General features: G+C 41.8%; 1 protein-coding gene across 2 annotated transcripts in view; it reads right to left on the reverse strand.

The window, feature by feature from the left end:
- Positions 1–2,693: 2,693 nt before the first annotated feature.
- The window catches only part of tafa4b (TAFA chemokine like family member 4b), a 36,749-nt gene continuing 13,770 nt past the window's right edge, over positions 2,694–25,672 (reverse strand). Inside the window, exons 2-5 of one of the 2 annotated variants that reach the window (XM_034586511.1) lie at positions 24,374–24,489; positions 16,099–16,254; positions 6,341–6,465; positions 2,694–3,715 (exon numbers count right to left, since the gene is read on the reverse strand). In XM_034586511.1, coding sequence (XP_034442402.1) covers positions 3,704–3,715; positions 6,341–6,465; positions 16,099–16,254; positions 24,374–24,488 — 408 coding nt within the window. In that variant the 5' untranslated portion in view covers position 24,489 and the 3' untranslated portion in view covers positions 2,694–3,703. The remainder of the gene's footprint in view (positions 3,716–6,340; positions 6,466–16,098; positions 16,255–24,373; positions 24,490–25,672) is intronic. The other variant, XM_034586512.1, reaches the window with a different exon arrangement.

Raw genomic sequence — 25,672 nt, forward strand, 5'->3', positions numbered from 1 at the left:
CATCACCTGAAGGCTAATCAGCTGTGGTCGCCAATAAAAGCATGTGACCGTGTTGCACAATTCTTATGCGCCTCACCAGAATACTGAATGAAGGGCACTGGCTGTGTTGCGCTCTCGAGTGAGCTGAATGATGATAAAAGGCCCGAAAACAATTAAATTGAGTTTGAATAATGTATTTTGGAGAGCTTTTGTACACACATCTGAGCACATTTCAATAATCATGTGTCAAAATTATTGAGCTAAAAAAGATTTGACCTCCTGAGGGGAACATTTTGGCTTTTAGTAGATTTGTTCCCTTTGAAGTGACAATGACCAGACCAGCGGATGGCGTCCGACACTGATAACGCTGATCAGATCGTCTTCATCAGCTAATCTCCCTCTGACTTATATTAAATCAGTGTCAGATTCAGAGAGTTGGAGCCTGTTTCCTCCACAATGGCAACGCTCTCTTTTCCTAGAGCCGACTCAAGTTGTCACACATCTCTCTGCCTCTGACACGCTCACTTCATCTGAAGATTACCATTCTTACTGAACATGAATCCTGAACCCATATTTCCTGAATATGGCTAGAGGCTAATACAAATTGGACTTGACAAAAGATGATGCATAAGCAGAGACAACGGTGCTTCATCCCCTTATTTCTCCCTCTCTAGGTACTGACTGTGTGAATTGCTGACAAGTGTGATGATGGACTATTGGAGCCGCATGGTTTGATGACTCAAGTGGCCTCTCGGGAGCCACCCAGGCTTAGTGTATAAACAAAGACATACTTAAAATACTCTTCACACACTCCGCCTCTCTCAAACACTACAGCTGTACCTCTTTAAATGTGTATTTTCTTTCTTTTCAGGTATAGCTTATCATTTCCTGTTTTCCACTCATACTCAAACTACCTATCCTCTCTCATTAGCATGTTATTCTGCAGTTATTTCCTCCATGCTGTTTGTTTGCTTCGGTGTGTCCTCCCTCTGGGTCCCACCAGTTGCTATAACCTGTGAAGATAAAAGCATCCAGTCTCCATGGGACATTTGGGAGGTTAGACCCCTGCTGACACACAACAGACACAGCCCCTTGCAGTTAAAAAAAACAAGATAATTTTTTCACTGTCTGTAAACACTTCATACGCTGAATTTTTTTAATCAGCTGGTACCAAGGCTGTCGAGAGCAGGTTTGAGGGTTTTTTTTATACAAAAAGCCGACTGTAGTCCCGTGGATAGGCACTGATGTCTGTTAAATTTGCATGCTAGGTGTCTGTGTCTCATTAAAGGTGAATATGCTAATGTGAAATGCCTCCAAGATACCTTGAGGCTCGGTTGTCTTCTTTCTCATAAATTGGCAAAGGCAGAGCAGCGCCGGCCAGCCTGCACAGCAGTTGTGAATGTATGTACGGTGCAGTTTGCAGATTTTCTTGTTAAATAGTCTTGGCGTGAAATGAGCTGTGAATCAGTCCCCGGGAGGTCTAAGCACAGCTGAAATGGGCCTGAAACGGAAGATTGAGCTGCAGCGTCAAACCCCAGCCACCAGGGAGCAGTGCGGCGCAAATTGTCCTCAACTATCGATACCGTTGCAGAGAACCATGTAGGGCAGGGGGAGCAACGGCGGTAGGCTCATATGAAGGGGGACACGGTGGCCTATATTGGCTGTAATTATGGCTTTTCACCTTTAAGCAGCATGTGTATGTGACTGCAGGTGTATTAGTTTATGTGCAAATGTCTGCAGAATGTCGTCGTATCTCTACTCTAAATGAATCATTGTGGCTGAGACACTGCTGTGGGAAAGAGGGCATTGTGGTGTGACTGGCCCGACTGCAGTGCTGCACCGTAGGCCTAAAAATATTCCATGTCAGTGGTCCCGAGAGGAGCCCAGTGCTATCCAGGCCTCTCAGTAATGAGAGCGCGGAGCTGCCTGCGACTGGTAGCCCTGCTGTCCCCCAGCTCCCTCCGGCTCAGAGATGGAGCTGGAGAAGCAGCGGCCCACAGATTTATCATAGCTCACAAAGCAGAATGTCTGAAAGCAGAGGCTCTCATTCGCAGAGGAGCGGCCCCCAGCGGGCTAACCCCTGGGCACACTGACCCAACACATTCACATATCAGAGAGGCAGACACAGACAGTTTGGGAAAGACTTGCACTTGGATTTCTGGAAAGAATAAGAGCAAAAAGCTGCACATGAGTACAAACATCAGAGAAATAAAGATATGCTATGTGGGACAGTGTGTGAAAACTATTTTAAATGTCCCCTGTCTTGCCCGATATGCAGTGGAGCGGAGACGAGAGAAGGCCCGGAGAGATTCAAAGAGAGGGGGAGTGTGAGAGGGAGAATGGACAGACATAATTGAAAGATTGAAGCTGGTTGTTTTGGGCTCTACGCTATTGTACTCAGTGCAGTAATGATCCAGCCCTGTAGGGAAAAAAAATATGTCTGCAAAGGGTTGAACTGCCATTATCTGTGGCAATTATTTCAGTATATCTCACCGGAGCATTGATGTGGAATGGGATTCTGGGGGAATCAATGGGCAGTGTGCGTACGAAAACACACTCCTCCTAATAAAGGCGGTGCAAAAAGACCCTGTCCATACAAATGCTTTGTATTTACAGTGCCTCGAAAGATTAAGAGACTGAGCGTCGAGAAAGAGAGAGGAGAAAACATTTCCAATAAAGTGAAAAAACATCATAAAGACAACTCGTCCTCCTTGTTTGAACATTTTATGGGCCTCCTTTTAACAGCTAACATAAGAGATGTCACAGAGTGAATATAATAGATGAAAGATATATAAGTGTGAAGGCTGAGTTGGAAAAGGTTTCTGAATGAATCACACTTCTCTAGTTCATATTGTATCAAGCTGCATGTAAGTGAGGCTCAGTCATTAGAGCCATTTTTAACCAATAACTACTCAGAAAAAATGGAGCGTGATGTCTATATATTTATATATATTTATCTACTTCAAGCGTCTGATGTTTTACAAAATGCTCACCTTCAATTTCATGTGACATCCACAGCAAAAGATGGGAGAAATCTAGAAAAACAAAACATTCCCAAACGGTCTCAACTAGTGCAAATATCTTACATGAATTTTTAATATGTTGTTATGATCCTACGCTGCAATTCCTAATTAGAACTGCAAAATGACTTCTGCAAAACAGTCTTCATGGTGGTGACTTGACCCACAAGAGCAATTCCACGCTTATTTGCTATTTGCTAGTTATGAGATGCTAGCGCTTTCATTTCTGCCAAATCATCTGCGCTGTCTCCGGTATAAGCTCTACGTATTGAGACAGGTCTGGACGGCATCCAGCAGCACTCTAAGCTTTTAGCTCACATCTCACACTCATCCACAAATGCTTTGTTGAAATATATACTTTGAAATACTTAATCTGTGTCTAAAATCGACCAGTTTGTGATCAATCCACACGTTGTCCTTTACTGGAAAATAAGAGTCCATCTGTGTCCACATGTACCCTGGGTGTCCATGATTGTAGTCCATTGGTCTTAACCAGCATAGTGTATATGCCATATGTGCGGCTCCATGTAGCCAAGAGTACATAGTTTGTGATGAGTACATTTTATCCCATTGTTTTGTGATGGATGGCCTGACAGCGGTCCTTTCCTTGATATTCCTCCCCATCGTACAGTAAATATGTGTGAGTCATCCATCCTTTCCACATGGAGAGTTTCAGGTTTCCTCATGGCTCAGCGGCTCTCTTGCTATCGTGTGACCTGAAAAAGAAAAAAACAATACCACAGATATGAGAGAACCATGTAATTATATGGAGCGACTCTATGCCCCTCTTCCCACTCGCAAAACGAATGTTTTCATTTGAAAGAGCCAATCAGGGGTCACTGGGCGAATATTCCACATCATAAACATGTTTCCTCTTTTTCTGGTTTTATTGGATTAAAAACCTTTTGTTTTTGCATTCTGTCCGGCTGACTGATTGCGGGGAACAGAACTGCTAAAGCGGAATTTCACATGTCTTGAAGCTAATAGGGTTTGCATACACTCGGGCAGGAAGTTGAAGACATATAATTGGAGACGTAAAGAGCTTGTTTTTTCCATCAACACACCCCCTCCCATGTGCATTTCAAATATCCTCATATATCAAGAAATCCTGGCTCCAGTTCTAGTCCCTGAAGCCAGTTTAAAATGGGACAAGTGACAACATGTATCTAATGGTGCATTGTCTTTGCTGTTCCTTGTTAAACAGTATCCATGTGCCTCAGTCAGCTGATTTATGCATCTTTCTACAGCCCACCTACGCTGTGTGGGAGTGAAATCTAGCCGGACAGATACAAATCATTGTGGTGAATGAGACACTGAGGTGGTGAAAGGAGGCCATGGGTAGAAAGGGAGACGCAGGATAAAGAGAGACACAGAGAAAAGCGAGCGAGCGGAGCTGTGCGAGCGGTTGCCAGGGAATCAAAGTCTCATTGCAACTATCTTCAGTGACATCTGCCACCAAGTCTCCAAGTAACCGCTCCCCGGTCCCAAAGCACCTTGCAAATGCACAATTAATGTCCACTGATGCAGTCAGCCATTGGTTCCTCGTCCCTCTCTCAGCTGATCGACTAGTCAGAAGGTGTGGGAGAAACAAAACACAGGGAGGGGGGAGGGGGGGGACGAAGAAGAAGAGAAATGGCAACATGCAACAGAATGAGGATAATTGCACCTGTCAGTCCCAGAGTTGGTGTTAGGCCCAGGGTCATTAATTCCACTGCCTGTGATGGAGCCCAGCGGTGCCTCTGTTCCTCAGTCTATCTCACTCACCAATTTAATTATGACTCTTAATTGTAAAGCCTCTGTGGAAGGCCCCAGCCATAATGCATTCTAATGAATGCAACAGATGTTGTGCTGTTATGCCATCTCTCGAGCAATTACTCTTATGGCGCCGGCACCGCTTCCCTCACAACTGTTTCTCTTCGTATATTTCACCTGTAAATAAACTGCACCTGCTCCGTCCCACAGCACACTCTCTGGCACCTGCATACACACACACCGCCCGGTTGTCAGTCCCGCAAATTAACTTTCACACCTCAACAGTTTACAAAGGGCCATGAAGGACCCTCATTTAAATCAATTCATCTCATCTGAATAGTGTCAGTTTACATGGCATCACGCGGTGGATGTGTTGGGTACAGAGTGTACAGAGGTGTTGTGTTTTGTACATCACTTGTTTTTTCTCTCTCTTGTCTGAATAGACACAGTAACAGCAGGTTAACAAGCAAAGCCCACTTGAGGGGGTTGCTTGTTTATAAGCTTTGTATTTTGTATGTAATGTTGCCAGATATTTTAAATTACTTGAATTATATAACACTCATTGTGTTCAACAATGAGTGTTGAACACAACAACACTGAAATTGGTGTTTCAGGTCAACAATTTGTTGACCTGAAACACCTTTTGTTTAGTTAGTTACATGATTTGTTTTCTTACATACACTATGAAAAACAGCAATATGGATCATATGGTTGAAAGCTAATTTACGAGACACTAATTGAGGCAAGTTGTTTTACAGAAAAATAAATCAGTTCAATAAAGATCAAGGAGGTCAATTCCACCTACAGCAAATGTTGTTCAAACTAGAGGACATCAACATTTATTTATATGTTTATCAGACATCAAGTCTTCCTCAGGGGAGGTTCTTTATGTGAGCACTGATAAGGTTACGTGGTTTGTTGTTACATACAAATGAGAAGAGATCAAAGCCACTGCCATAATTGTGTTTGGATCGATATTAATGTAGGTGACAGTGCAGTAACATAAAACAGCACAATCACAAATGTAAAGAAAATAGCATCATGTGTGTGGGGAAATACAGAAAGTGTGCACACAGATGTATTTGATAGACAATGGAGACAGGGGTGCAAAGAGGTAGGCATTAATATTATTATTATTACTATTGTTATTAGTAGTAGTAGTAATATAAACCCGTGCTACTATAATTAATAATATCATTATATCTATAAATATCACTATTATCATTTTCATTATAACATACATAGAGCGTGAATATGATGGTTACAAAACTGTTCCTGGTCTCCTCTCTCTCCCCCTTACTCTCTCTTCTCTCCTATCTTTTCACCTCTCCCCTCTCTCTATTTTTCCTCGCTGACCCCAACCGGTCGAGTAAGATTTCCACTTACATTGAGTCTGGTTCTGCAATTTATTTCTCTCCATAGTTAGCCAAATACTCGCTTGTTGTGGGAACTGTTGGGGTTCTTTATAATTTTGTAACTTCTAGACCTTACTATGTAAAGTGTAACGAGATAATGTATGTTCCGCTTTGGCAAATAAAATTCATTTGAACTTGTTGGAAGAGACAAACAAAGACAGTTACTCATCTCACCTTGGTGGTTTTGACTTTGTTGCCAGTGCTGCAGGACCAGCCAGTCAGGTCAGGCAGGACCTTGCACTCCTCCCCATCCATACACGGATGCATCTGGCACCACCACTTCTGGGCTACAATGGAGGCTAGAGAAAAGGAAGAGGAAGACAGCGGCTGAAATGATGACAAGCAGTGAATAATGACAAAAACCTTGAACAGGGGTATAACACACATGTTCTTGTTATCTACTCATCTAATCATCCATCCATTCTCTGTACCGCATATATGAGGGTCAATGAGGACTTGCAAGGCCAAAATACAGAGACAAACAACTATTCACATTCACATTTACACATATTACACAAATCCCAATCTGCATGTCTTTAGACCATGGGAGATCCAGCCGGGATCGAATCCTTCTTGCTAGTGACAGTGCTAACCACCACACCGCCAAATGGTTGTGTATTTTACTGTACACACAGCACAACATAAACAATTATTTCAGAATGGACAAAGAAGCTTTAATACCATTTTGACAATGATAATGTAACAAGTGCTGTCAGTGGTGCTGATCCTACAGCTGGGACTGCTGCAGGATCAGCACCATGGATAGCGCTTGTAACAAAACACTTTGCTTCTGTTCAATCCTCCAATATCTCTGAGCAATTGTGTGTGTGTGTTTTCATCTGTAATATGATTACTGTGATTTTCACAGGAGCTAAAAAAGCAGAAGCAGTTACCTGTTTTTTTCATTTTAATCAGATTAATGTAATCCCCGATCTTAAACCCTATGTGGAATAGGCCTGGCGTTCGCAAGAGGGGAACAAATAAAAGCAGAAGAAACGGGGGAAATATGACACAGAAATTCACTCTAAAGCCGAGGCAGTGATAACTAATAAAAGTCTTTAACTTTCCTCGATATAACCAATCAAATGTGGCCACCATGTAATGCTGCAAAGACGGACAGAGATCTTTGAATAAGTCACTGTAGTGTTACTAGTCCTTGAGTATAATATAATATAGGCATGTTTTTGCAATTGTGGAGATGTGTGATATTCTTACTTTAAAAACTATTTATATATATTAAGGGCCTTATCCCTAAATGTATAAAGAAAGAATAGGGTGATCATTTTCTATATATTTTGGTGTGAAAAATGGATAATGTGTAGATCAAGCTTCTGAACTTGATCTACACATAATCTGGTGTTAAAACCAGAGCAGCTGACACTCAAATCTTCCAGATCATCTGACCTACTGTCTCGACTGAAGACAGGCTGATAGCTGAGAATAACTCTGGTCCCTCTTTCCAAACTTATCATCCATCCATCCTCCTGTCTGGAGCGGGATATAAGACTGCACCCAGTTCTCCACCCTCTGACAGACATAGAAATTGTGATCTCTTGTGACTATTGTTTCCAACAAAGGGTGGGGACAAGGTGGTATTGGCAGGAAAATGGGTTTTCAAATGCATTATGCAAAACGAACACGGACAAATCCTCTCAAGTACCTTGTAAGAAGACAACACTGTGACTGAGAGAGAAAAAGAGGGAGGAAGACAAGGCTAAATAATAGGTGCTCACCAAGAAAACATCTTTGTATTGAGGAAATGAGCAGTGAAGGGAACTAAGAGATGCAGAGAAAGATGGGCGGAGGAAGAAGGAGGCCGTTTGAGGATGACCGAGTCCAACAGTGAAAGAAGCAGATTAAACAAAGAGAACAGAGAGATGGAGGGTAAAGAACTGAGGCGGAGTGGAAAATAGGCAGCACAAATTCAAGGACAGGAACAGGAAGGCATGTAAGGCGAAGAGGGAAGCCGATGCCAAATTGGTCACCACAAAAGAAAAAAGAAAAAACTCTCACAGCTATCAGAAGGCGTAATGTTGAACACACTGTTATGATGCATGAGCTCAGTGGCAGTAAGCGGTTCTAAAAACCAATGGCTGTGTAATGCTCGTTAATGTGGCCATTATGGTGTCGACAACGGTGCTTTGCACTGTGAGAGTGTTATTTAGAGCTAATGGGCATGGCCTGTGAGTGCTATTATGGAGTTAGCTTTCCCTGCAGCTTATCTCATGCTATACAAGGAGGGCGGGACGGGCGTGACAAGCAAGCACCTGCCTGTCATGTCAGAGAATGAAGAGGGGCCCCATATGCGACCTGTGATGTCCTGTGATCTCAGAGACGGGTCTCAACAGATCAATGATAAAAAGATTACACCGGTACTTACTGTGCGTGGAGTAGTTAGCAGTGAGATCATCCCCTATGGGACCACGTTTTTCCATGCACTGTTATAGATGCGCAGACAGCTATTAGAAGGCCCGTAAAATCTGGTTTTGCAAGCTTGCTTCTGAATATATAACATCTGATTTCAACTCAGGGTGGTGCCGAAGAATTCTTGTGCAAGACAATGAACCCTAAATTCCCCCTGACAGCTGTGCCGGCAGTGTGTGAGTGATGTGTGATAGAGAAAGTGCTGCACGTAGATGCACTGTATGAATGTGTTTATGAATGGGTGAATGGAAAAGTGTCATCAAGAGTAGAAGAGCGCTTTATATATATAGACCATTTACTATTTACATAGTCACAATGGTCGACCTAAGTTGAGCCAAAAAGTACTTGACTAGCATTATTAGCTTGGTTGATTGAAATGATTGAAATGATCGAAACAAACGCTCTCCTTGCACAATTCTTCAATTCTTCCTGTGACATCTTTATTACAATATTAGTAAGTGTGAAACTGAATCATTGGCAAGTTCTCAGAATAGAAAGATGATGCATTATCTCCAGGTAAAATGTGTATAACACACAAAGTACCTCTCAGTCTACCTCTAATTGCATCAGTCTCATTAAGAGTCTGTATTTATATTCAGAAAAGGTGCATATGCTAATTATAAAATGGTTACAGCTCAGTCGTGCATTTCATCACAGTAACTATCAGCTCATTACAACTCAAAATGGCTCCCTTTTAAGTACCCTCTAAAATTTCCAGCACAGGATCAGATGCGAGCAAATGTCTAGACAGAGCTTTGCTTAAGGTGCAGGTGATTAGGCAGCACCAGGGACTGGGGCTATGCTATTCCCTGGGTTCTGGCTCAGTCTCTGCGGTGCTCTAAATTAGGTCTGTTGAGGTTTCACGCTATGAGGCTGCCTACAGCTCTGTCTCTCCTCCTACTCATCACAACATGTCAATCTCAAACACACACACACACACACACACACACCTGATAAGTGTCACTCATCTTTATGCCAGTTGTGGTTACAGCTTTTTTTTGTTTGTATGTGCGAGCAAGTATGTCATCTACATGAGCGTTGATCCCAACGCAGCTGCAGGCAGTAGCTCGGTCCTTCCTGCGCTGCCGCCTGCATTGTCATTGAAATGTTTCTGACATCAAGTGGACAAAGTTGAAATTGCAGGTCCCCTCATCTGCATTTTTAGTCTGACTTCACATCGTTCAGACTCCTATCACCACATCCAAGCACACATGTTCAATTATTGTAATCATCTTGTGAGTGCCATTCCTTGTTAGCGACCAATTAACACTTTATGAATGCATGCCACTTCCACCTCTGCAGGTGTTTCACAGAAGAACATCCAAACTGATGTGTGACACCCTGTTAGCTGGAAAGAAATTCTCACCAAATGCAAACACAATAACATTCAGACCCAAAGGCACTCGCCGTTCCCCATCGTTCTCCATACCTCCTTTAAAACTTACACTGTATTATTAACATTTAGCGCCTGTGAATTTTAGGGGAGATGTGAAAATTAATTTAATGACATTAAACTGAAAAGTTACCAGGTTAAAAGGGATTTCCTTCACCTCTAACCTACTTTCTCGGTCGAGTCACATGATAGAGAATAATAGATGAGCCTTTGATATGAAAAAAACAACGGATTCACTGAATACGTATCCCATTGTATCATTCAAATAAAGCCTGTTTGATGTAGGGCCGGGCACACAAATACAGTATGTGCACTCAGGTGTGAGGGAGTGTTTGCCCATTAATTCTTTACAAAGGCAATCCCTGAACTCACTCAATGAACCCACACAAACTGCAACGGGAAGCTTACTTTTACTTTGCACATGTGTGTCTATGCATTTGCATGCATGCACACGTGTGTGTGTGTGTGTGTGTGTGTGTGTGTGTGTGTGTGTGTGTGTGTGTGTGTGTGTGTGTGTGTGTGTGTGTGTGTGTGTGTGTGTGTGTGTGTGTGTGTGTGTGTGTGTGTACATGTATGCAGTCCCCACTGTACTGTAAGTGTCATGCGTAAAAGCACAGCCACAAGCAGTCCTGTGCTCTTGCTCCCAGATCATTACTATTTAAAGGGAATATGATGCACCTTTACACAAATACACACACACACACACACACACACACACACACACACACACACACACACACACACACACACACACACACACACACACACACACAAACGAGACGTTGGGGGTGGACCCAGAGGTATGAATACCCCCAGGCATTGTAACTGTTCCACTCAGTGATCCTGTAGTGCAGGAGCAGTTGGAGAGAGGCATCCATCTCTTTCTGTAATGATTTACTAACACACTGAGTTTGTGTTGCCCCAGCTCTCTCTCTCACACACACACACACACACACACACACAAACACACACAATGAGAAAAAAAACAAGTGGAAAATGTTGTTGAAAAACTGTCAGAAAGAGATTATACACCGTGAATATTTGCACACACACACTCACAAAAACAGACTGTCTGAATGACACAAGCATGTATTATGGAGCAGACATTACAGTAAACAACAGCAGGCTGATCTGTGCTGACACGCTCTACTTGATTTCTTTGCCCAATAATGAAAAACAGTTTGTCTGTGACCACATCTCACACTGAACTAAATCCACTCATCCACCATTTTTATCAGGCCTCTGTGCTCTCCACTGCCGGACACACTTTAGTGATAGTGTCTGTGGAAAGATTTAAAGTCCTTTTTTATTACTGTCACCCAGAGCATCCCAGGCATATACCAAGTATTCTGCTCAATTTGTGAGTATATTCAATTATTTTTGTTACGTGCAAATTTGTACTTTTGCTCCACTGCATTTATGACAAAAAACATGTTTAATTTGGAATGTATCTGAACTTTGTAGTTAATAGTTGCTCTGCAGATAAAAGCACAGAGGTTCATTTGATGTGACTCATTGTTAAAGGTAAAATAACACAGCGGCATACATATAAAGTGGTTCATTTAGCTCTGCATGTATCGGCTACAATATTAAAAGACCCCATGCAGGTTAATGCGTTGACAATTTGTGTTGATAATAATGTGCTTCTAATTTGATGCTCTTAAAAAGGGTCGTTCATCTCCACCTCCACCTTTGTAAAGTGTTGATGCTAATACTTGTTTTTTATTTATGTTAAGTTTTAAAAGTCAAACTTTTACTTTCATATTATTGCATAATCACATTATACAAGTTAATGATCTGCATCCTTGTTCACATAGAAGCAATAGCTCACACATTATACGAGAGGATAGGTTCGTTTTAGAGCATTGTAGAGATTTACATTCATTCCCTGGAGGTGCACACAAACACAGACCACAACAGTTTCCTAACTAACACTATGAGATTGACCAAACTTGGCAGAACCTCAATTGAGACACAAACATTTTATTTATCCTGACAACACAACAGTGGAACCAAACAGTGGACACACACTTAAACAACTCTATAGACCCACTGCGTCGCTCCTGCAGAGTAACAGAGAAACAGTTTAACCTCATGACCTCTGTAATCAATTCTACCAAGGAAAACTCTTCACTCTCAGATTTTGATTTTTCTAAATCATCTTATTTACAGCAGTAACTCCTCATTCACTCAAACACCATAATTATAATAGAAAATAAAAGCACAAAGAAATGGCTTTCACGATAAATGGAGCAAAAAAATCAAGCAAGTTCACTTGAAAAAGTTAGTCTGACAGTAATGGGCCCTGTGCAGCAGCCAGTAATGGGACCTGCTACCATTTACTCCTCTTTCCGCCGGCATCAATAATGTAACTCCATTTACACTGAAGCTTTTCTACAAAGGGCCGGCTACCGAGAGGGGTTCTCTCTCTCCCATCAGCGCTCCAGCCGACAAAGGTGAGAGGCGTGTGAGTGGATGTGTGTCCGCAGACGTGTCTGTGTGAGTAAAACAGTGTCGGATGGGGTGAGATCCTTTGTAAGTGTGAACTCCGAGGTCAAGCATGACTCATGAGATAAGTGCTGCTGAGCGCTGGATTTAGAAGTGAGAGGTGGTGCGACTCGGAGGTGGGATCTGAATGGGAAATTAGAAAACCTCACAGCTAGTGTGTGTGTGTGTGTGTGTGTGTGTGTGTGTGTGTGTGTGTGTGTGTGTGTGTGTGTGTGTGTGTGTGTGTGTGTGTGTGTGTGTGTGTGTGTGTGTGTGTGTGTGTGTGTGTGTGTGTGTGTGTGTGCGTGCGTGTGTGTCTGGGTAAGGGAACTGGTTTTACTAATGCTCGTCATTGTTATTTCTTTCTTTCAGCAGAAGATACTTAGTCTTTGAAGTGAGCAAACAAAAGCAAAGCATCAGGGGCTCCACTTTTGGCAGAGAAGTTTCACAGGATTCCTTATTTATCCCAGTTTTCATTAAGAAGCCAATCATCTTTGCTCTGGTTGCTTGGTTTTATCATTATCAAGCGATTGCTCCCATAAAGGAACTCATCAAAGAGGCTAAACAACAACCCTGCTTGTTTATTGGGGGAAAATAGTGTTGAAATGAACTCCATGGTGTGTCTGTGACTGAGTCATTTGAATGGGAAAAGCACCGTCTACTGGCCACATGCAGGAATAGCAACCCAGTGGATCTGAACAGTCGGACAAACGTGAGATTTGCTTGTTTCTTTGTGCCATGAGGAAGAGTGAGATAATCAAACCAACCACAAGCTATGAATGACTTTTGGGCAAACAAGAGTAGTATTAAGATGATATTTCAGAGCCCACATAACATACAAAACCAGCACTACCTCATTATTTGGTGTGATAATGATGATCTCCTTAGTCTAACACCCTCATTAAATGTGCAGACCTAGTTTTTGCAACAGCGAAGCATTTCAGTTCTTTTCTTACAGGCAGTTTTGATGTGTGATACGGTCAGAACATTTTTGTGAAAATTATTCTGAAGAAAATAAAAATCTTGTCTATATCCATGTGCTATTCTTTTTTATTTATTCTTCGTCTCAGTCTTATTATACACATGTAGCATTGAGGTTAAAAATCCAGTGTCGACGACACACAGGAGTAAATAAAATACGTAAAACACAAAAATAATGTTTCTAGTTGTTTGAGTAGAATTTAAGTGTGTAATAAGTGATTTGATACATTAATCTTTTAATTTACTGGGCTTTCTGTTAACATATTACAAAAATTGTCTGTAAATAGAAGTCTTGTTAGGTTGAGTTAACGTATTCTAGAATAATCCTTATATCAAAAAAGAAAAATGAAAAGGTCAAGTTCCAAGTCTGAAAAAATACTTCACTTCATCCGTGTCCACACAACTCATAAAAAGTCTCCATCTGCTCGGGTTTATCAGGGATTCAGGTCCGTACGAGAGTGGAATCAGCTTCCACCTCCCGGCTGACCTTAACAGTTTGAATAACCCGTGTTGCTTCGGAGATTCACTGGCGCCACTCACGTATGAGGCAACTATGTATTTTACTCTGGTAGGGGGCTAATGCAGTGTGATTGGATCAGGCTGGCTGACACACTGTGTGTGTGGTGGTGATCTCAGCGGAGCATCTGTGGATGATAGGGGTCAGTGACACTACTTGTTTCTTGCTGGGCAGGAGCTCTCGGAGCGGACAAACGGCTGGAACACAGGTCTATGAAAAACGACCCGCGGCTTTCATCTGTCCATCATTACACATACACAGCATGCATTTACAGGCACAAACACATTTATACGCATGTCTGCTTTGTGTGTGAGCAGAATTCTATGGGTAATGAATGATCTGCTTCAGTTTTTCTCGACCAAATCTTCATTTATGACTCAACATCCATCCATCCATTATCTGTACCGCTTATTCTTTAGAGGATAGCGGGGGAAGCTGGAGCCAATCCCAGCTGGACAGGTCGCAGGGCCATCATATAGAGACAAACAACCATATCTGTGGTCAATCGAACCATAAGCTGCACATCTTTGTGGGATGAAGCCGGAGTAACCAGGAAAAACCCATGCCAACATGGGGAGAACTTACAAACTCCACACAGAAAGATCTTGGCCAAGCGGAGACCCCAACAAGGAACCTTCTTGCTTTGAGGAAACAGTGCTCACGGTCACCTTTGCAGCTGAGTCAACATCATGTTCTGTCCCAAAACCTCCTTCTGGGTAGTGATTGGGTTATCACCTACATTTCACGTCTCTATCCATAAAAGTTATCAGAGGAAGATACTTTCTCTTTCACCATCTGTTGTGTTCTCCAGTGATCTGACTAGATATGAAGTGAAATGCTGTCCCAAATAAAATCAAGCCTTTTAAACTGCAGTTTAAATTTCCAGACTTGAGGCCAAGGCTGTCTTGGCCGACAGCTGTTGCATATTTGCTCCTCTTTTCATCGATCACAGGGAATAAGGAAGGCAAGGAGACACTCTTGGCAGGGGGTTCATCTATGTTAGTGGCTTTAGACTTTCATGGGTAATGATGAAGCACAGGCTGCTGGACTAGCAGGGCACAGATATAAGGTTCGGATAGATCCCAGGTACACACAATAAACAACCCCATTACAAAGAGCATAAACATTATTAAAACTGACTTTCCAATAAACCATACAAAGGAGAATACCTCATCTTCATAGTGTAAGTTGGAAATCAGGGATATTGCCGGTGCCAAATGTTAAGACAATATCTTAAATTTAATATTCGTCAAACTGGATGTGTTTCTTAATCGTGCATCTTCTCTAATAGAGGGATAAAGAGGCCCTGTGTGTGTCATTTTTCCATCAGATTTAAAAGGTTTAGCTTTGTTTGTGTGAGGGGTTGAGTGTTGTCCTCCAACCTGGCAGCCAATTTACATAAAGCACAACATTTGATTCTTTCCTGTCTCACCTGCAATTACCTCATTTATCTCTCAAACTGAATCTGCTAATGTCTGAGGTGAAATGCTCTGTATAACAAATATTTCCAGCCTCTTTGACCCTGTCTGGTTCAGTCATTGTGGAAACATGTTGTGCAGCCGAGCACTGTCCATACGTACAAACCCTCGATTTAAATTCTGCTCATGTTCCCCAGGTTTCCAAATATAAAATAGGTGCGGCAGAACTTTACAGACTCTGCAGCAGAGTTGTGGGGAAAAGTGTAATAAAATAATGCATGAGGCATCTCATATATTTCTCTTTGACTTAATGGTGCAGCCATGAAAACGTCTTGTGTTTGAATATTTCCCTGACTGTATAGGTGTCATGTACTGTAGCTTTAATGAACTGTTGAATGGGTTCTTACTGAACATACAGTATATTTTAATGCAGGGTGGAATCTTTACAGCTACTTCAGGGTAAATTTAATGACCAGTCAAACCAGAGACTCAAAGCTCCACTATCAAATCACGTAGGGAAGGTTTTACTTCTGTCTGCTGTAGCATTTTGCCTTCACAGAAATAAAAAAATGTGATATTTCAAAATAAAATTAACCAAAAAAGTTGTTTCAAGCCAGACATAAAAAATATAGAGGATCTGGATTGTGGGACAGCAAATACACACTAGGACGTTCTTGAATATACACAAACACAGACATGAAGAGATTTTTACCTTCCACACATGAAGGTCTGGTTCTGGTGGTGCCGGCAACCTGCCCCGGGAAACAGGAACACTTGACAGTTTGAGAGCGCTCCTCAATCTTATTCTTATTACAGCAGCGATGGACGGCCACCACTTCACACGTCCCCTGCTTCACCTGGTACGAGACTGAGAGAGAGAGAGGCATAGAAAGGAGAGGAGAAGGGCATTATTTGATAGAAATTCATAGACTGTAAAAATGTGTTTTTTTGCTATTTTGAGTTTGTTGTTGCCAAAAAACGTGGTTTAAGTCAAATGTTGTTCTGCAAAAAACAATCAAGTTCTCTGACTAACACACAAATCTGCTGAATGATTCTGTTTTGTATTAAATCCTCCCTTTCCAGCCTCATACTCTTTGATTCATAAATAAAATCTCTTTAGTGATACTTTGCTTTTATTCTCAGCCCAGTGCCCTCATTATCTACATCACAGAGGCTGCTCTGTTGTTGTCAGTGTGCGAAGGGGAAAAAAAGAGAGCACAAGACATGTTGACAAAAACAATCAATCTCCTTGGATTCATTTCAGACTAAATGAGCCACTTGATCAGACATGCACATTTTACGAGGAAGTCATGTGGTGGAACAACCTACCAACAGAACCTGGCCAGAACCCATCATTATTAAGTGCATGTGTGTGTATGCACCGTTACACATTTATATGTCTGCTCTTCTCGTCATGTCTTTGTGGTGTCTGTGTATGTGTATGTTGGCTTCTGCATACCCGCATAGTAAAATCGTTTGGCCCAGAATAGGCCCACATGCGGCCCACATATGGCACTTGGGCAGTTCGCCCCTGTTTGCCAGACCTGGGCCATTAGTAATCCAAAGTAATACTGCATGTCAACCAAAGGTGTCGAAGGTGGCCCGAATTTGTTTTGTGCTATTTGGGCCATATTCCGTATTTACCACTTTGGCTTCACAACCAGGTTACACCTTGCCAAGAGCACCGCATTTTTGCCAAAAGTGACCCACATTTGTTTTGGGATATTTGGACCACTTTAGTCTCACACCCATTCTGTCCAGGCCACAAGAAGGCCAGAGGTGCCGCATCACTGCCAGACGTGGCCCACTTGCGAGTAATATCTGGGATTTGGATGTATGTTCCTGAAAGTCATATTTTTTATGAGGATAACTGCTTTTCTCCTGACACCGCCAACACATAAACGGCGTCTTATCTCCCTTGATTATCTCCGCACTTCCCCGGGGAGCTCGCTCTGTTTTTATGGTGACATACGCCCGACAGTAACGGGACAGAAGGTCATGTTTGACTTAAAGTTTTAACCCAACGCTGTCTACCTGCTGGCAAAATGCATCTTTATGTGTGTGTGTGTGATGTTACTGAAATAATACGCTTTTAATCGGAATCATTTATGTTAAGTCTCACTTGATTAATGTCGCAGAGGGAAATGCCTCTTGTTAAACAGATCAGCAATCTCCACGAGCGAAAATATGAATACGGCTTTGCACTGGTAATAAGTACCTGTACGGGCATTCACATACAGTGTGTAGCAGTTGACACCTTTATATCTGCCTAATGTGCATGAGGATAATTAATGTGTGAAAAAAGGTTAGAAATCTGGGCTGCAGTGTCTATGCTAATGTCACATTTTATTCAAGCACATTAAACCCATGAATCTCTCAGGAGGAAAGATTTTTTGTGGCCACCTAAAGAAAAACACATCCACCACAAATGTTGGGTAAAATGTTTAGTTAATACAATCTGTGCTTATGGCTTCTGAACGGATTCCAGCCGCCTTATCTTCACTCTCAAAGCTTGTCGTGCACTCCGGAGCGTCGCTGGCATCGTTCTCTGGGCACAGCAAACCCTGCTGGTGACATTACTACCTATAAGCCTCTTTACAGCCCTGGAAAAACCTTGGTTATACTGTATCATAAGCCCAGATTTCATTTATGTACGTGACTTTACCCAGACTCCAAAACTTTTCATGCTCAGCTGAATGAGCTTTGCAGGCAAGACACAAAAGTGCACACACACACACATACACACACTCACTGCTGCAAACACACACACACACAGCACACATTCACACTCTGCAATGGGTTCCATTTCTTCAGGCCATGGCCCCTCTCATCCTTTCTGATTTAAAGTTTGTTTGTTCTCTTCTCCAGAGAGCCCCATCAATGATCCCTGGCTCTCTGAGGGTGCCCCTCCGCTATCATCCCTCCACTTTCATTTCCCTCACTTCTCTGTCTCAGGCTCTCCCGAGGCTGGAGCAGCTGCCAGATTACACCCCCCACTACCCCCTGCCCTCCCACACAAACACATACAGCCTATATCTACAGATAGACATCTAGAATAGACGAGAACAGAACTCAATGAGATAAGAAATTTCAGTTTTTTTTAGCTCTGATGGGGAAAAAAGAGAAAGTGTAGTTCAAATACGATCAAATCGCCCTTGTTTTAATCAGACTCAAGCCCCCATTATCATATTGAAATTAATTCAGTGGTGCCTGGGTAAAAGCCCCCTATCTCAGAAACAGGCAGCTTGTTAGTGAGAAAGAGAGAGCGAGGGACAGAGTCATGCAGGAGGAGGAGAAGCGGTGTCACAGGCAGCAGAACGAACAAAGAGCGGCTCAACTCCCGTTAGCGTAATGAGGTCAGAAGGTTCACAGGTCTACTGCCTACATCTGAGCTGAAGCCTCTAAAGGTGTGTGTGTGTGTGTGTGTGTGTGTGTGTGTGTGTGTGTGTGTGTGTGTGTGTGTGTGTGTGTGTGTGTGTGTGTGTGTGTGTGTGTGTGTGTGTGTGGTGTGTGTGTGTGCCTTCATCAGGGAGCAAACTGCATGTAGAAACATACTGATGATGTTTTGTTGGCTTGTAAATATCATTAACTGTAATAAAAGGATTAATAAAGTATGATCAGGTACTTTTTGCTGTATTTCTGGAATATGAAGTAACTCACCTCTGTAAGATTTATAAAGTACTGAAAAGTTCAGATATCCAGCAGATAAAACAAAGCTGTAAAAAAGTTGTATTTTCTAGTTTCCTGTGTGGGATGGTTGTTGCTTTTCCAACTGTGCGTGTCTATATCACCACTAGACATACATAAATTTAATATTTTCAACTGTCTCCAGTTCAGTGGTGAGGTGAAAAAATGTTTGTGTGGTGTCAGAGAAAAGTGAGTAAAGAATAAAAGCACGCTGTTAGCAGTAACAGAAGTCTTACTTACACTATCGCTCTATATCAGTGGCATTCACACCTTTTTTTTGCTTTAATAATGGAAAGCTGACATTCTCTCGCAGGCAGACAAGGTTTCACCCTGCAACACAAATGATCAACGTATTGCGATAGTTGAAAATAGTCAGATCATCTCTAAAATAACTAGAATGGCACCCAGCAGAGCTCATACCTCACACAAGACCCACAGCAGTCCCCTCACATTCCATCAAGTCGCACCAAATTGCACACACTCATAAATATCAGTCCCCTGAATAAGTCTGAATTTTTCATCAAGATCAGTGAATTATTCCCTGAGAAATCGTCCAAAAAAGTTTAGTATCACTTAAAAAAGACAAAAGTGTCAACAGTTCTCATTGAAAAAAGTAGACAAAAATAGTTGTAGTTGTCAAAAATGCCCAGACTTTTTGTCAGACAAGAAAAACAGGATAAGGTTTACCAGATATCTTAAAAACTAACGAGTGCATTTGACACAGTAAGACCAAATAAAGTAGAGCGCATATCTCTGTCTAGGCCTAACAGTCCCCTTAAATTGAATCAAGCTGCACCAAATTTCACAGACTCATAGATATCAGTTCCCTAAATGTGCCTGATTTCATTTTCATCAAGAACCAGGAATTATTCCCCGGGAAAATGGTTGACATGTTGAAATCACTGTGTTATAAACCTGGATTTGCACCAAAATGAATGAATGAGTTCTTCCCTGATCCATAATACATCCTTCTACAATGTCTCATGGTAATCCATCCAGTAGTTTGTATGTAGTCCTGCTAACTACTGAACTAACTAACTGACTAACTACCTTACACAGACTAAAGCCTATCCTCCTTGGTAGAGGTAATAAAATAACATTTGTAGTTTGTTAGAGTAGACACTTCCTAAGCTAAAGTACACATCGTAGGTGCATCTATGATTTATAACCTTAAGCATCCAGGCTATTTAATCGATAAACAGAGGTTGAAGAGCTATATAGAGTTTACAGTCAAAAACTATCTTATGTGGGAGGAATCAATTCAAACCCATCCACCCCTGCTGCCTCGAAACTAGACTTTTCTTGTCTTTATTGCAAAACACGCTTGTCTGGGATACTGTTAGTATCTTTAGTGTACATTGTCTCTGTCTTCAAACATGCTGGAAAGAATAAGTTGGACATGTATCTTACAGAACAAACTTGTTAAATGTTTCATACTCAGTGCAACAATACTGAAATACAGGAATTTGTCATTAGAAGGACCTGATTACTTTTTCTGTAGCAGACTGTTACTGAGAAGTGAATTATTCAAGATGTTCATTGTTTGAGGAGTAAAAATCATAAAGTCAGGTCAATATCCACCACCACCACACTCACCCACCCCATAGCTATTTACACATAATAACAGTGTATCTAATGTCTCAGTGCTGCCTTTAAACTCTACTGTTATGGCCGTCTCAGTGTAATAGAGCCCTGCACACGCCGAGATGAAAAGGCTTCTCAAGCATGGCTTAACGCTTCTATTCCTGTGGCGGCCAAAAGGGAGGTAGGGGCGTGTGTGTGTGTGTGTGTGTGTGTGTGTGTGTGTGTGTGTGTGTGTGTGTGTGTGTGTGTGTGTGTGTGTGTGTGTGTGTGTGTGTGTGTGTGTGTGTGTGTGTGTGACAACAGTAACCGGGCAACAAACTTAGTTACCTTGAACCGATGGGTTAGCCAGGCGTTTGATATATTCTGACAGACACAGGCAAGCAGGAACAACTGTGCAATTTATCAAAATGCCGTGTCTTACCCTCGTCAATATCTGACAAGCATGTCCACCGCTCTGAAAGACCAGATATCTGGCGGCTCTGTCAGAGGTGGCCAAGACAGGAACCCACTGGTAAATTTCAAGGCAGCAAGATTAGAAAGATCAGCTGCGTGGGACAAGGTGACAATGACGTCAAACATATATTCTCTAATATAAAGCAACATATTCACACTGGAATCTCCAAACCTTTTGAAACTCTAACCTTTTTTTTTACCTATTTTCTTTATAAATTTTCCCTTTTTAAGTCCAATCACTCATTTCCCTTCCTTCCCCTGCTCCGCTGCACAATGCCCTCCTTATCCAGGTCCGCCACAGCCCATCAATCCTGCAGACATTATCAGGGCTTAACAGGCCCACGTCAGGCATCACCCAGCTTTATGCAAATGGCCATTACAAGTTGCTGGTACGGCCGAGTACTCAGGTGCTACGAATTCCAAACAAAGCCTGCTCGCTGACGCCTGGTCAGAGCTGTTATTTTTTAAGGAGACTTAGATAACAACAGACTGCAATCGAGTACGCTTGCATGGACATACATACATGTAGGTGTTGTGTAAGATGTGTTTACAAGCATGCTTATATTTAAAGAATGAATATGACAAAAGCCTTGGCAGTAGCACTTTTCATGCAGAAATATCCTGGTATGCATTCTTCACATGAGCCGAGGTGAATGCAGAAACACTGAATGAAGAAGTGTACGTTTCTGGTAACACAAGACGTCTTCTGTGATTAAAAGTATATTGAACCAAGAAACCAAACAAAATGTAAGAATTTCTAATCACACTGTAATGGCGCTATACAAATAATAATAATAAGAAGAAGAATTGAATCATTTCCACACATTAGTAACTGACCAATTGGTCTCAGATAATTTCATTCAAAACGAAAAGAAGAGAAGCTCATGAGAATTTCAGTGGAAACTTGCTCAGAAGCAGAGCCATGAAAACACAGTTATTTTAGCTGTATCAATAAGAAACAACACGAAAGGTCGAAGTGCATAATTTGTAAATTTGTGTTGCGTTACATCGACACCTCCTGGAATGCAATGTACTGTGTGACCTGCTTATGAATAGTTTCTTGTCATGAAAAAGCAGTGCATGACTAAATGAATAGTGATAAAAAATCAATAGGTGTGTTAATTTGCATTCTCTGCCATAGGTTTCATTTCTGCACAGCTTTGTTTTATCTAAGTGAGAGGACCAGCTGTGAAAATGGCTGTGAGAGGAATGAATGCATCTGTTGATCATGTTTGATGCTCCACTGTTATGGACCTGGATGTGCCATTCTGTCTGTGCTTTTACCTGCTGCGATGTGTGCGAGAATATTAATTATCTCCCTGTTATTGTCTTAAAAGCGCTAGTGCAAGGGGTCATAGTAGCTACAAATCCATATGCAATTAGTTTTATTATTACTTTTCGAATTTTAAATATATATGCAGTACTCAGAATCTACAGGTCACATAGAAAGCAATGTGAATTGGTGGAGAAACTGTTTTTTAGATAATTTATGCAACATTGAGAGACACAGTAACAGAGTGGAGGAAATGTTCGATGGCTCATTCAACATTTTTTTATACGCCTCAGAGTTCTGCTAGAAAATAAAAAAAGCAGATGCTATGTTTTAACAATAAATTAATGTGACAGCTGTCAGTCTTATCATGTCTGAATGGTTAGTTGGCATTCATTCCGCCCATTCCCATTTGTTTTTGAGGTGAGTTTCTTTACGATGACAGATTGCCATTGAAAATGACACTGACTAAATGAGACTAAGATTTTTTTTAAACAAAATATTTCCAGCTGAGCATTTTTTGACCTCTAGAGCCACCATGTGGCAGCAGAAGGTACACCACCAGGAGGATGACTCAAACAAATGCCTCACTGACCTGCACAGAAAAACAACACTTAAGTGGGAAACAAAACAAATCTACTATCTAGCAATCGTAATGCAATTATTTTTTGGCCTCAAACCGCTGTTTGTGTTTTGTGTCGACGTCCACAGCCAAAGTCTTCAACTCACACTAATTAAAGTAAACCCTCCACCAGTCGGTTTTGGGAGAGAGCCCCCTTGTTCCACAGCGCAAGTGAAACAAGGAGGGGCTGGTACCCAAACTGACCTTCACAATACACAGGGCCTGCAATTAGTAGTGTCCCTGCCGTAAGCACGCTGCCTCCTCTCCGTCAAAAGGGAAACTAATACCATCACTCACTGCACAGACTGGGCGCTGGTAGCATTTCCATGGCACGTAAAGGTCACCTTGCAAAACACGAGCAGAGAGAGCAAAGAAACCGAGAGATAATTAACGGAATTGTCACAATTAAGTTCAAGGAAGAGGTGGCTTGGGAGGATTGTCGCCAACAAATCTAAGTTTGAGATCTTGTGTGACTCAGCACAACTGTCCCAGTAGCCAGCCCCAATAAATTATTAACATATGACTGTAATAATGACTGTACTGGTCATTTTGGGGGGTTGGGGGAGGCATGTCGCCATCACCAATGGAAATCAAAGATAGAAGTGTGTGTGTGTGTGTGTGTGTCTGTGTGGTCTAGGTACAGTATTACTCATGTTGTGGGTTTGTTTATGCAGTCACATTATGGTGACAAAAAACAAGTCCAAATAACATAACTCACAAAATGTTGAAGTGCAGACAAGTTTAAAGGTTAGGTTAAGGTAGGTTTTAGGGTTAGACATGTAGTAACTATGTGTGTGTGTGTGTGTGTGTGTGTGTGTGTGTGTGTGTGTGTGTGTGTGTGTGTGTGTGTGTGTGTGTGTGTGTGTGTGTGTGTGTGTGTGTGTGTAGGGTGGGGGGCTTGCAGCTTTGCATATTTTAGACATTGGCAATTATGAGCCTGAGGATTAGAAGTCATGAGCCTCTGTGGCCTCTTCTACATGACACTTACGCCTGCTTTGAAACAAAGAATCAGGCCAGTTGAGAACAGCATCACCTCTGACCTCCTGTAACCAGATCACAGATCAGACAACAGCCACACTGATCTGTTGACAGCTTCTACGGTTTAAGAACCATTTGTATCCGTTGGGGCTCGAGGATTCAGAGGGGGGTGCTTATGCATCAAAGCCCAAAAACAAAGTCTCATCTGGATCACGTTCAGTCACACTGTGGGTCATTGCAAATTGTCTCTGAGCCCTCCTCCAGGTTGGGGATGACTCAGTCTGCGACAGGCTCAAGGAACATGTGTTCTACCTCTGCAGTGACAGTGTAATTAACCTCTCTTGGTCATGGGAAGGGTGTAGGGGAGGGGGTTCGGAGCGAGACCTGGTGTACCTGTCGGTCCCCGATGGTTACGGTTGCCAGCAGACACCGGGTCAACACTGAGCATCACCAAGGCAACGAGGAAGGCCACCTGCAAAGGCCAAGCTGACCTCCGCCACAGTTTCATCCTGAGAGAGAGACAGAGCGGATGGAGAGAGAGGGGGGGGGGCATAGAGGAGAGCAAAGGGGGACGAGAAAAGAGATTAGGACCAAGACCAACACCACCACCCAAAACACACGCACACACACACACACATACATACAGAGCACAGCACAGCATAGCTCAGCACAGCATAGCTCAGCACAGCTCAGCACAGCTCAGCACAGCACAGCACAGCACAGCACAGCACAGCACAACGAAGCACAGCAGACAAAAAAATATTGCCTTCCGTACAAGCAGAAACAATGTGAGAGTCGAGCTGGGAAAGGTCAAAGGAAAAAGTGACAAGCTGGAGAACAGAGTAGACCCGAGGAAATGTTTTCTTCCAGCACAGACACACACAGAGTTCTGCTCTGCCTATTACATAAGGATTAACTTTTTCGGTTTTACGATTTTCTTAGCAATCGAACTTTATGAGTCCTGACAGGTTGAAATAATATTAATAATAATATATGTACAAAGGCTACACCTATTCATTATTTTCATTGTTGTTTGTCGATTACATTGCAGCTTATTTCTTTATTTATATTTACACCCAAGGCCAAATTACAATACATCATATATGCAAACACATATAATTATTAAATATACAATAATTAAAGAAAAACCAAGGGTTCAAATCTGATGAGTGAGGGATACATAAGATGTTTGTCAAAAAATAACAAAAAACATGATTTCAGAATTTTCCCAGACTGATGAGTGATCTCTCTAAATAGTTTGTTTCGACCAACCTACAGTTGGTTCAAAACTAAAATATATTCTGTTAAACATATATTGAAAAAGATGTTGATACAGAGGTTGATTTCCTTTGCTTGAAAAATAACTGAAACGATACCTTAGAAAAATAGCTGCTGATCAACTGTCTGTTTATTGATGCTGTTTTAGCTCGATTGTTGTTTTGTTTTTATTTCTGATTTAGTTTTTAATAACTGAAGGCATTTTTCAGGAAAGAAAAATGTGAATATGTTATGATTTTCTCAGCTTCATATTCATAACAATACAAGAACTTTGGTTGTTTTTCTGGGAACTTAACTATTTATGACATTATATTAATTCAAAAATAAATGAATCACTGATCAAAAATAATCATGAGCTTTGGACTATATGGTTTAAGAAGTTTTAGTATCTTGTTCTATTCCCCTGCGATCGTG

Source organism: Hippoglossus hippoglossus, chromosome 5 (genome assembly GCF_009819705.1).
Source record: "Hippoglossus hippoglossus isolate fHipHip1 chromosome 5, fHipHip1.pri, whole genome shotgun sequence".
Classification (NCBI taxonomy): domain Eukaryota; kingdom Metazoa; phylum Chordata; class Actinopteri; order Pleuronectiformes; family Pleuronectidae; genus Hippoglossus; species Hippoglossus hippoglossus.